This window comes from Dipodomys ordii, unplaced genomic scaffold (genome assembly GCF_000151885.1).
Source record: "Dipodomys ordii isolate 6190 unplaced genomic scaffold, Dord_2.0 Scaffold39, whole genome shotgun sequence".
Taxonomy (NCBI): domain Eukaryota; kingdom Metazoa; phylum Chordata; class Mammalia; order Rodentia; family Heteromyidae; genus Dipodomys; species Dipodomys ordii.
The window spans coordinates 9210204-9222435 of record NW_012267255.1 but is presented as its reverse complement, the minus strand read 5'-3'; the positions used below and the strand labels follow the sequence as shown (position 1 = coordinate 9222435).

The window sequence follows — 12232 nt, the reverse complement described above, 5'->3', positions numbered from 1 at the left end:
GCCATTCCCAGCTTTTTTTTTATTTTTTCTTACGTGGTGCTGAGGAATCGAACCCAGGGCCTCATGCATGCAAGGCAAGTGCTCTACCCCTGAGCCACCTTCCCAGCTCCTCTTTTACTTATTTTTTAATTATATTTTTTATTATCTTTAAAATGTACAAAGGGCCAGTCAACAAGTTAGTTTGTAAATACATTTTTTTTTTGTCAGTTCTGGGGCTTGAACTCAGGGCCTGAGCACTGACCCTGAGCTTCTTTTGCTCAAGGCTAGCACTCTACCACTTGAGCCTCAGTGCTACTTCCAGCTTTTAATGTGTATGTGGTACTGAGGAATCAAACCCAGGGCCTCACGCATGCTAAGTGAGCACACTACCACTAAGCCACATTCCCAGCCCATGTAAATACAATTTTTGTTGTTGTTGTTTTGTTTTGGTACCAGTACTGAGACTTGAACTCAGGACCTTGGGGCTTTTAGCTTTTATTTTCTTCTCAAGGCTGGCACTCTACCACTTGAGCCACACTTCTACTTCCTGAATTTTGCTAGTTAATTAGAGATAAGAGTCTCTTAGATTTGGGGGCTGGGAAAGTGGCTCAGTGGTAGAGTGCTTACCTTGCATGCATGAGGCCCTGGGCTCGATTCCTCAGCACCACATAAACAGAAAAAGCTGGAAGTGGTGCTGTGGCTCAGGTGGTAGGGCACTAGCCTTGAGCTGAGGAGCTGAGGGACAGCGCCCAGGCCCAGAGTTCAGGCCCCACAACCGGACCTCCCCCCCCTCAAAGAAAAAAAAGTCTCTTAGATTTGTCTGCTCCAGCTAGCATCTGACCCTTGATCCTCAGATCTCAGCCTCCTGAGCAGCTAGGATTACAGGCATGAATTGCCCAGCGTTTGCTTTGTTTGCTTTCATGTTGGTTTGCTTTTTGGCTGATCTCTCTCTGGTTTTAACTACTGGCTGAGGTATAACTCTAGGAAATGGCAGCCACAAGTCCCCTGGCCTCTACTCCTCCCCACAATACATCAGAGAGCAAGAAAGGGATACACATCAATCATCACAAATTGCTCAATAACTCTGGAATGTTCTCCTTCTATTCTTGCTCTCTGTTTTCTTGGCTTGCCTCTCTCTTAACACTAGCACAGTCTACCAGGCTTTATAGATGCTTTCCCTTAATCGAGTTTTTTTTTTTTTTTTTTTCAGTGAGGTCAGAAACATCAAACCCCTTTAGCTGTTCAAGTCTCTGTCACCGTCTATTATAAGAGAATTCAGTCTGCCTTCCGATTTGTAGTTGGGAAATTTTTTGAAGTTTCTCTCCTACACTCTGTCTTATGACTTTCAAAAGCCAGGCAAGGCCTGGGTGATAGCACCCCAGATATCTCATTCACTTCCTATTCTGGACAAGCAGCTCTACTCGTGTCTGCTGCATGCCAAGTGGCTGGAACCAATCACTTCGCCGAAGGCTTCCTTGGCAGCCAATCAGAGCCTAGGGAAGTGACCTCACTCAAAGCAGAACCGCGTGGGTGAGGAAACAACTCCCAGAGCTGTGAGTGTCCCTAAAGTCAGTGCCTTCTGTAAAACCACTTACCCCCTCCCCAAGGGAAGGAGCCAGGAAGGCCAAAGGGAAAAACCAAAAGCAAAACTGCAAGCACACCCTGCTTCTCCAGATGGAGGAGATTGGGGTGTTTTCACAGCTTGCTCTACAAGATGTTATCTTTCACAGTGGGGTCTCATCTGGGCACCAGTGGATCAAGCCTGTTATCCTAGCTTCTTAGAAGATGAGATCTGAAGATCGCAGCTCCAAGCCAGCTGGGACAGCCAACTCCTTGAGACGCTTATCTCTCCTTAACCAGCAAAAAGCCAGAAGGAAGTGTAGCTCAAGTGGTAGAAGGCCAACTTGGAGCAAAAAAGCCAAGGGATAACACCTAGGAGCAGAGTTCAAGCTCTGGTACTGGCACAATTAGAAACCATCACCACAAAACCCAAAGTGCAGTCTTTAGGCCCAGGAGGAGAAGGGCATTTGCAGACCAGATGTCAGCCCCTCCTCCCTTCTTCCTCCTGGCACCTTTCTCCAGAACTTAATCTTTTATTTTGTAAATAAGGTCATGATCAAGGTCAAGTGTGGGAAAGGAAGGGCCTCTAATCTGTGAACATTGTATGAACACAGATTCCTATATCCTGAGGACCTGAGACTCAGAGGACAGTGGATTTGTGGAAGAATACAGACTCTAGAAGTTTCTAGACATTAGGCAGCCCTCCAGGCAAGTTCCTGAATCTCCTCTGGCTGAACTTGGTTGCAAGTATATGTCCTCCATGGGAGTGGAAGGGAAGGAAGGGCAAGACTTCCCAATGGCTAGAAGAGGGGCTGTGGACTAGAGTATACCATGCCCCTGAGTGTATCTTCAGGGCCTGAATTCTTGCTTGGCTTTATCCATTTTGGGCTGGTTAATTAGAGATAACAGTCTTTCTGAAGGGGCTGGTTTTGAACCTCTATCCTTACGTCTTAAGCCTTCTGAGTAGCTAGGATTGCAGGCATGAGCTACTAGAACCTTCTCCTCCCTTCTCCCACCCCTCACCCATGTCCTACTGGAAATTTAGAAAATGGCTCAGTTGGACATCCTGTCAGCCCTTCATCTCCCCTCCCCCACCAGACTCACACTGCACAGACAGAAAATAAAAACACTTTATTAAAAAATGTGAAACTCACCCCCAATTAAATTCACAGTGACCTGTAAAACCTGGGTAAGGATATGTACACAGTGGTCTCATTCAGCTCCAACAAGCCAGTAACTCTGTCTCCTTGCTGTTACTGTATTTTAACGATATTAGTCTTTTCCTCTTTCTGCAAGATATCAGAAGCTATATAAAGATGGGGTGAGGAGAAAAGGCTATGTGTCACAATTCTCCACTCCCAGCTTCAGCTCCAGGGGCCAATTTTTTGTGTTTGTTTTTCACTGTCCATTAAACTAAATGGGAGAGACAGTTTCTATATCCCAAATCAAGAATGATTATGAGTATGGCGTGCTGCTAGGGACCTTTCTTTAGTATATGGCTTCATCCATGTTGTCATCACTGTCACCCCCAAAGTCTTCTCCATTATCAAAATATGACATGATGTAGTCAGTTTCCTGAAATGGAAAAGAAGTAAAAGTCAGGCATGCTTTCAGCCACAGCCTTCCTCTCTCTGTAGCAGGCCTCTTCCCTATCATATTATTTCCTTTCAGCTGTAGGATTTGTGGGGTTTTTTGGGGGGGACGGGGCAACACTGGGGTTTGAACTTGGGGTCTCACACAGTCTAGGCAGATGATTTACTGCTGAGCCACACCTCCAGCCTTTTTTTTGCACTGAATATTTCTGAGATAAGGTCTTGCTTTTTCTGTCTGGTTGCATTTCTGGGTCTTGATCTGTTTTTAGGCTTCCTGTTGTAACTAGAATAACAGACACACATACAACACACCAACACTTGCTTGAGAAGTGGGGAGAGCCTCAGGAACTTTTTGTTGTGGTTCCCATTTCTCAGCCTCCCAAGGAACTAGAATAACAGGTGTAAGCCACAGACCTGGCTCATGGTTCGTTTTTTGTTTGTTTGTTTTGTTTTTGCCAGTTTTGGGGCTTGAACTCAGCTGAGCTTCCTTTGCTCAAGGCTAGCGCTCTACATTTGTGCCACAGCACCACTTCCAGCTTTTTCTGTGTATGTGGTGCTGAAGAATCAAACCCAGGGCTTCATGCAAGGGCTAGGCAAACACTCTACCACTGAGCCACCTTCCCAGCCCATGGTAGATCATTTCTGAGAAGAACCCAGGGACAGATGAATTCAAGGAGGCTCCTACTCTGGTGAGGTACCATCTCCTTTGGTTCTCCAAACTTCTAAGGAGAGTATCTATGGAAAAAAAGAGGTAAGGGGCTTGCCTTGCATGCCTGAGGCCCTGGTTTTGATTCCTCAGCACCACATAAGCAAAAAGAAAAAAGCCGGAAGTGGCTCAAGTGGTAGAGCACTAGCCTTGAGCTGAAGAGCTGAGGGACAGCGCCCAGGCCCAGAGTTCAGGCCCCATGACTGGACCAAAAAAAAACCAAACAGGTAAGAACAAGGTAGGAAGGGGATGGAGAGTGGACAGTCCCCTTCACCTCTTCATGTTCTTCTTCATCGTACTCCTCTTCCTCTTCTTCCTCCTTTTCTTCTTCTTCTTTCTCCTCATCTTCCTCTGAAGTCACTTCTTCCTCTTTCTTCTCTAGGGTCTTTGGTGAAAACAAATGGAAAAAGAAACACACTCAGCTAGTGAATGGGACAATTTGAGACGTACAGGGTCCAAGAAACAAGGAATGAACCTGAGGCCCAGGAGTGCATTAGGCACACTTCCTCCTCACCTCTAGTTTCTGTATTGTTTCTTCCTTGTCTTCTGTGGTCTTTGGGGGCCTCTTGGGGAGTAGAATGGTGGTGCCTGGGAGGGGCATCAAAAAGTGAATTACTAGTGTCAACAGCTTCTAGTACCTCCTGCAGCAAATATGACGCTCTGTTGCCCTCTAGTGGCCACTTTGGCACCCAGCCACAACTTATGGACTGAGTGGGTATTGGGAGGGTGTGGGAGGCCCTGCTAATTGATGATAAACTCTTTTTTTCCCCCAGATAGATAGATACACTTACGCTCTTTCTGTAGCTTTCGCACTCGAATCTTTAGCTCCCGTGGTAGACGCCGCCAATCTGGTAATAGAGAGAGTGTGAGTATCAATAAGATCTGACCTGGGATCTTTTATGAATGATTAGTGCTAAAAAGGACAAGTTTTTTTTTTTTTTTTTTAACACACACACGCATGCACTAGTCCTGGAGTCTGAACTTAGGGCCTGGGCACTTGTCCCTTAGTTTTTTCCTTCAAGGCTGGCACTCTACTACTTGCACCTACTTTGCAACTACTTTGGTGGTTAAGTGGATATGTGCATCTCATGGACTTTCCTGCTGGCTTGGAACTGCAATCCTCAGATCTCAGCTTTCTGAGTTGTGTGGATTACAGGCATAAGCCATTGGTACCCAGCTGAAGGAAAGGTTTTCAAGCCGAGGAGAGAAGGAGTTGGGTTGACGTTTCTCAGAATAAAACTGGCTTGGACATCTCTGGAGGTGTGGGGTCTCTTAGATTGGTTTCTCTGGTTTCCAAGAATCTTTGGGAGTACATGGAAGGTTCTGGTTGACGGATACTGCATGCAGGAGGGGAGAGAAGGACACTGGAGGTGGACACTGGCATGGTTTGAGGCATCTGGGACATCTGAAAGAAACAGTCAATGAAAAGTCCCATCACTTACCGGGGTTCCAGTCAAGGGCATTGTCGAGGGGTCCTGACATCTGGTATTTGTCTGAGTAACGTTCCACATCTGAGGGGTCAAAGATCAAGAGTCAGAAGTTTTTTTTTTTTTTTTTGGTCCGGTCGTGGGGCCTGAACTCTGGGCCTGGGCCCTGTCCCTCAGCTCTTCAGCTCAGGGCTAGCCCTCTACCACTAGAGCCAGAGCGCCACTTCCGACTTTTTTCTTTTTTTGCTTATGTGGTGCTGAGGAATCGAACCCAGGGCCTGGAGCATGCAAGGCAAGCGCCCTACCACTGAGCCACCTTCCCAGCCCAAGAGTCAGAAGTTTTATCCCTAAAACAAAGGTTATTCCTATTCTCAATTCTGAAGAATTATCTGTCCCCTCACCCCAAACCCAGAGACCAGGGACTCAATCTTCTAACTTGTCCCTTTGACATCTTTTATCTCATGGATCAAAAACAATTATATTTAAGTAGTAATCCAGAGAACAAGACTCAGGGGTTCCTGGCTAGCAGAGTTGATTTTCTTTTTCAGTGCCAGTACTGAAGACTAAACAGGCTTTCTCTCTCTCTCACTTGGCCTTTTCACTTAGGGCTGACACTCTACCACTTAAGCCACACCTCCACTCCCAGCGTTTTGCTGGTTCACAGGGTGGTAAGTGTCTCACACTTTCGTCTGCCTGGGCTGGCTTCCTCAGCCTCCTGGGTCTCCTGGCCCTTAGGGGTGCTGAGTATGGGAATGACAGGCACTCTGTTTTAGCATTTCTTTTCCTTTTTAAAATATTTTTTTCTCAGCTGAGTGTCCGTGCTCACACCTGTAATCCTAGCTACTCAGGAGGCTAAGATCTGAGGATCAAGCCTGGAAGCCAGCCCAGGCAGGAAAGTCTATGAGACCCATATCTCCAATAAACCACCAGAAAACCAGAAGTGGCGCTGTGACTCAAGTGGTAGAGCACTTGCTTTGAGCTGAAGAGCTGAGGGATAATGTCTAGGCCCAGAGTTCAAGCACTACGACTGACAAAAAATACATATGCTTTTTTTCCTCTTTTAATTTAATTAGCTATTTTTCAGTTTATGTGGTGCTGAGGAATCAAACCCGGCGCCTCATGCATGCTAGGCAAGCACTCTACCACTAAGCCACATTCCTTTTCTTGGTGATATTTGGTGCTTGAACTCAGGTCTTACACTTTCAAGGACTGTGATTTACCACTGGAGCCCCATCCCCAGCCTGTGTTTTGCTTAGTTTTGCTTAGTCTGTTTTCAGACAAATTCTTGCTTTTGCCCAGGGGCCAACCTGATTCCTCTGGTCTGGTGCTTGCTGGGATGAATGGCGGGAGCCAATCTGCCCAGTTTGTTTTGTGGAATTGTTTTGCTCACTTTTTTTTTCCCACCCAGCTGACCTCTAGCATTTCAACTGACCTCTCTTGGGGACAGCTGGCCGTATAAAGTAGGGGAGCTGCCGCATGGCGCCACGCAGCTCCTGCTTCAATGCCAGGACGTATTCCCCTTCCTCTCCCGAGGGCAGAGGCACTGGGCGGAATTCCAAGGGCTAAGGAAGCAGAAGCGTTATCAGTTCAGGAAGAAATGAGTGAAGCATAAACCTTAGAAGGTCTCTCCCCTTCACTAGTTAATCTTTGTATCCGTACTGGGGTTTGAACTCAGGGCCTGGGTGCTTTTTCTGCTCAAGGCTAGTGCTCTAGCACCTGAGCCACACTTCTACTTCAGGCTTTGGTGATAAGAGTTTCACAGACTTTCCTGCCTGGGCTGACTGAACTGTGATCTTCAAGTCTCAGCCTCTTGAGTAGCTGGGATTACAGTCGTGAGCTATCAGTGCCTGATTGATTGTCTCAATTTAATCCAAGAGTTCCAGTGAATAGAAGGGCAAAAGAGAATGGGAACATGGCATGTGGCATTTTGAGAGCTGGGAAGCTGGAAGTGAGGAAAGGGTAAAGATTTTTGTTGTGTTTTGGTGGTGGGGCTTGAACTCTGGGTCCTGTCCCTCAACTCTTCAGCTTAAGGCTAGCTCTCTACCACTTGAGCCACAGGGCCACTTCCTGTTTTCTGGTGGTTAATTGGAGATAAGAGTCTCACGGACTTTTCTGCCTGGGCTGGCTTTGAACCATGATCCTTAGATTTCAGCTTCCTGAGTAGCTAGGATGACAGGCGTGAGCCACGGTGCCCCGCTAAAGATTTCTTTGATTAGAAAAATCTTCTGTGTAGGGTCTGGGATGTAGCTCAGTGGCAAAGCACTTGCCTAGCAAGTACAATGTCCTGGGTTCGATCCCCAGTACCAAAAAAGTAAAGACAAAAGAAATAGTTAAAAAAAAATCTGTGAGTTGGAAGAAGGAGAGGCAAGATACAGATGGTATTTATTTATTCATTTATTTGTTTATGTGATTGCTAGGACTTGAATTCAGGGCCTCTTGCGATTTTTTTGTTGTTGTTGTTGGTCATGGGACTTGAACTCTGGGCTTGGGCGCTGTCCCTGCGCTCATCAGCTCAAGGCGAGCACTCTACTGCTTGAGCCACAGTGCCACTTCCGGTTTTCTAGTGGTTTATTGGAGATAAGAGTCTCACGGACTTTCCTGCCCCGGCTGGCTTTAAACCGTGAATCTCAGATCTCAGCCTCCCAAGTAGCTAGGATTACAGGCGTGAGCCCCGGCACCTGGCTTTGATTTTTTTTTTTTTTTTGGCTGGTGTCCTACCATTTGAGCCATGCCTCTACTTCCAGCTTTTTGATGGTAATTTGGAAATAAGAATCCCTTGGATTTTTACTCGCAGGGTAGCTCAGATCTCAGCCTCCTGTGGAGCTAGGATTCCATGTGTGAGCCAGTGGCACCTGAACTGGGGATGGTTTTCTGATGAGGCAGAATTCATTCAGTCACATGCAGTCAGTATGGAGCGCTCCGGGGTGGGGAGGGAGAAGAAACACTCACAGGAAAGAGTGGAGAAGGCTGGAGAGTGGGTGGGGGCAGAGCATCCCCTTTCCCAATGCCCACAGCCTCCATGTTGAAAGTCAACTGGCCCCGGCCCCGGCCCCGGCCCCCTCCCCGGCCGGCCATGATGGAGGGGGGCCTGGCTATTCAGAGATCCAGCGAGGAAAACCTGAGAAAGACAAAAACACAGAGAGAGAGAAAAAGGACGATGGGATAGACAGGAAGCCAAGGAAACACAAGATGCAAACACAAGAAGCTTCTCTCTAGGACACTGGGAAAGCTAACATCAGTCAACAAGTTTGACTGAGAAGGTTCAGTGCCACAGGGGTATTTCTGAAAAGAAAATGGCCGTTGAGTAGAACTGCAACACAAAGATTCTGGGTTTGTTGTTGCTGCCAGTACTAGGGCTTGAGATCTGAGACTTATATTCTCCCTTAGTTTTTTTTTTTTCCCACTCAAGGCTAGCACTCCACCACCTGAGCCACACCTCCACTTCTGGCTTTTTGCAGGCTAATAGGAGATAAGACTTTCTTGATTTGGCTGTCTGGACTGGCTTTGACTGTATCCTTAGATCTCAGCCTCCTGAGTAGCTGGGATTATAAGTGTAAGCCACTAGCTCCTGGTAAAAAGTGTCTCTTGGGCTGGGAAGGTGGCTCAGTGGTAGAGTGCTTGCCATGCATGCATGAAGCCCTGGATTCGATTCCTTAGCACCACATAAGCAGGAAGTGGCACTGTGGCTCAAGTGTAGAGCACTAGCCTTGAGCTGAAGATCTAAGAGACAGCAATCAGGCCAAGAGTTCAGGCCCCACGACCGACAAAAAAAAAAGTATTTTTACCATCATCATTTTGTTCTCTGTACATCACCTTTATAATAACAATAAAAAAGTGAAACAAGGGGCTGGGAAGGTGGCTCAGTGATAAGAGTGCTTGCCTTGCATGCATGAGGCCCTGGGTTCAATTCCTCAGCACCACATAAGCAGAAAAAGCTGGAAGTGGCACTGTGGCTGAAGTGGTAGAGTGCTAGCCTTGAGCTGAAGAGCTGAGGGACAGTGCCTAGGCCCAGAGTTCAGGCCCCATGACTGGCAAAAAATAAATAAAAGAAAATATGTGGTTCTTGAATATGCAACAAAAATTAACACTGCTAACTTGGGAAAATGAGGTTTTGTTTGTTTTTTAAGGTTTTTCTACTTTCTCTTATTTAAATAGTCAGGTGTGGTGTTATATACTTGTAATCCCAGCACTTTAAAGGCTGAAGTAGGAGGATTAAGGTTTATCAGGCCACAGTGGATTACACAGTATATAACTACAGTAGTTATATCTGCCTTATATACCCTAAGAATACTTTTGGTCATGGGGCCAAACCTCAGGGCCTGGGGGCTGTCCCTGAGCTCTTTTTGCTCAAGAATAGAGCTCTACCACTCTGATCCACAGTGCCACTTCCAGTTTTTTGCAAGGTTTATTGGAGATAAGAGTCTCATGGACTTTCCTGCTTGGGCTGGCTTTGAACCAGGATCATGATCCTCAGATCATGATCTCAGCCTCCTGAGTAGCTAGGATTACAGGCATGAGCCTGCTATTTACAATAGTAGTATTTATTTGGTATATATATACACTCCCCCCCAAAAAAAAAGAAAAAAATGGTTGTTGCCAGATGGGCACTGGGAGCTCACAACTATCATTCTAGCTATTCAGGAGAATGAAATCAGAAAATCTCTGATTGAAGCCTGCTAGGGCAGAAAAATCCATGAGACTAGCTGGGCTCTGGTGGCTCACACCTGTAATCCTAGCTACTCAGGAGGCTGAGATCTGAGGATCAGATTCAAAGCCAGCCCAGGAAGGAAAGCCCGTCAGACTCTTCTCTCCAATGAACCACCAGAGAACTGGAAGTGGCGCTGTGGCTCAAGTGGTAGAGCGCTCGCCTTGAGCTGAAGAGCTGAGGGACAGCGCCCAGGCCGAGTTCAAGACCCACAACTGACCAAAAAAAAAAAAAAAAATACATGAGACTCTTATCTCCAATTAATCACCAAAAAGCCAGAAATAGAGGTGTGTCTCAAGTGGTAGAGGTCCAAACCTGAGTGAAAAACCTTAGGAACAGCCAGCACTCAGGCCTTGAGTTCAAGCACCCTAGATATATGACTAAAGAATGCCCTAGGATGGGGTTGAGAATGTAGCGTAGTGGTAGAGTGCTTGCCTAGCATGCATGAGCCCTGGGTTCGATTCCTCAGTACTACATACACAGAAAACGCTGAAAATGGTGCTGTGGCTCAAGTAAAAAGAAGCTTGGGGACAGTGTCCAGGCCCTGAGTTCAAGCCCCAGGACTGGCAAAAAAAAAAAAAAGGATGCCCTAGGACAAGTATTGTCTATCATTGTGTCTGACATATAGTTAGTGGTCAATAATATTTGTGGAATGAACAAGTACTTAAATTCTATAGGCCTTCCAAAATTGAGATCTTATGATTCATAAAGCTTCCTCTCCAGTTCCCCTGTGGTTTTTTCTTCCCTGAACTATAAGAGCAATAATGAAACACTAATATTACAAACCACTAATTTAAAGAACTTCATTTATACTCTATTGTCTTTTTTTTTTTTTGTCAGTCCTGGGGCTTGAACTCTGGGCCTGGGCACTGTCCCTGTGCTCTTCAGCTCAAGGCAAGCACTCTACCACTTGAGCCACAGCACCACTTCTGGTTTTCTAATGGTTTATTGGAGATAAGAGTCTCTCAGACTTTCCTGCCCGGCCTGGTTTTGAACGGCAATCCTCAGATCTCTGCCTCCTGAGTAGCTAGGATTACAGGTGTGAGGCACAGCCGCCCGGCTGTATTGTCTTTTATTGTCCCTAAGTACGTAGTTTAAATTGCCTCTGAAACAAGAGTGCAAGCCGTCTCCCCACAAAAAAAAGAACCCCAATTCCATTCTATTAATATTACAAATTAAGTAACAGAATCTGCCCTACTAAATTTTATATTCTAAGAATAGACATTAAAGGAACCTACACTAAGTGCTCGGTTAAAGATATGCACAAAATGAACCTGGCACCCTGGCAAGGCCTATACCAGCAGAAGGACATTCATGTAGGAGGCTAAGGTAGGAAGACGTTGGGTTCCAGGCCAGGGTGGACAGCAAGGCCTCGAGAGAGAGAGAGAGGAAAGAAACAGAAACAGAGAGGCAGAGACAAATCAAGAGGCAAACTGTATCCTCCAACTGGGAGAACAATGAAACCTGCAATAAATACAGCTACAGGCTACAGGTAGGCGTCACTAGTCCAGCGGTCTTAAAAGCTAACAGGGCACGGTGACCTCGTTCACCCCGTCGAGGGTGGCTGCTGCCACGGCGGGATCCGGGGTTCGAGCCCGAGCCTGCCTCACTTGAGTATCTGTCCTCGACGCCCGTGGAAAACGCCGGTTCTCCACTCAGCAGTGGGGGCTCGAGAGGGGACGGAGGACAGGGGCCCCGAGGGAGGGCGGTCCAACAGGCTGCCGGCCAGCCGGGCAGCTCCAGCAGGCGACCCCAGGCGGCCTGGTGCGGAAAGTGCGGGCCGAGCGAGGTCCTTACCTGGCGGCGTCCTCGCCCCGCACCGGGCCCAGGCCGGGGCCAACTTGAAATTTGCTCCTCTTCCTCCAGGCGCTGGCGTTCTGGCCCGCCTCCCGGAGCGCCCCATTGGTGGGTTCTCCTAGCCAATCAGGGGCAACGGAGGCGGCAGGCCCGCCCACCTGCGGTCCGGGAGGGAGGGGGAAGTGCGCGCCGGAACCGGGCTTGGGAGCCGGGCGCCGGTGGAGATGGGGTGACGGGGTCGCCCGCGGTGGGTTGTTTCTGATCTCGCCCCGTGGAAGGAGGCCCTTGAATGGCAAGACTTTGCGGAGAGAACCTGACCCTCAGATCTCTGCAAGGAAATCTATTTCTGGAGCGCTCCCCAAGAGGGGCCAGAAAGGGGGGGGGAGGGTGACTGAGAAAGGGTTTAGGGGGGCTGCCTTCATGGTTTGGCCTCGCCTCCAAGATTCCAGCTTTGCTTTCAGTCTTC

General features: G+C 47.6%; 1 protein-coding gene across 2 annotated transcripts; it reads right to left on the bottom strand.

The window, feature by feature from the left end:
* Positions 1-2655: 2655 nt before the first annotated feature.
* Positions 2656-11865, bottom strand: Polr3gl (polymerase (RNA) III (DNA directed) polypeptide G (32kD)-like). 2 transcript variants are annotated; one of them, XM_013018246.1, is made up of 8 exons: positions 11767-11865; positions 8214-8382; positions 6697-6826; positions 5280-5348; positions 4629-4685; positions 4352-4425; positions 4112-4222; positions 2656-3114 (listed from the first exon to the last, which is right to left on the bottom strand). In XM_013018246.1, exons 2-8 carry the CDS (start codon positions 8337-8339, stop codon positions 3028-3030), a joined length of 654 nt encoding a protein of 217 aa, XP_012873700.1. In that variant the 5' UTR covers positions 8340-8382; positions 11767-11865; the 3' UTR covers positions 2656-3027. The 2 variants fall into 2 exon arrangements, with proteins under 2 accessions (XP_012873700.1, XP_012873701.1); XM_013018247.1 differs by lacking the exon at positions 8214-8382 and having other exon boundaries at positions 11767-11829.
* Between the last annotated feature and the right edge of the window lie 367 nt (positions 11866-12232).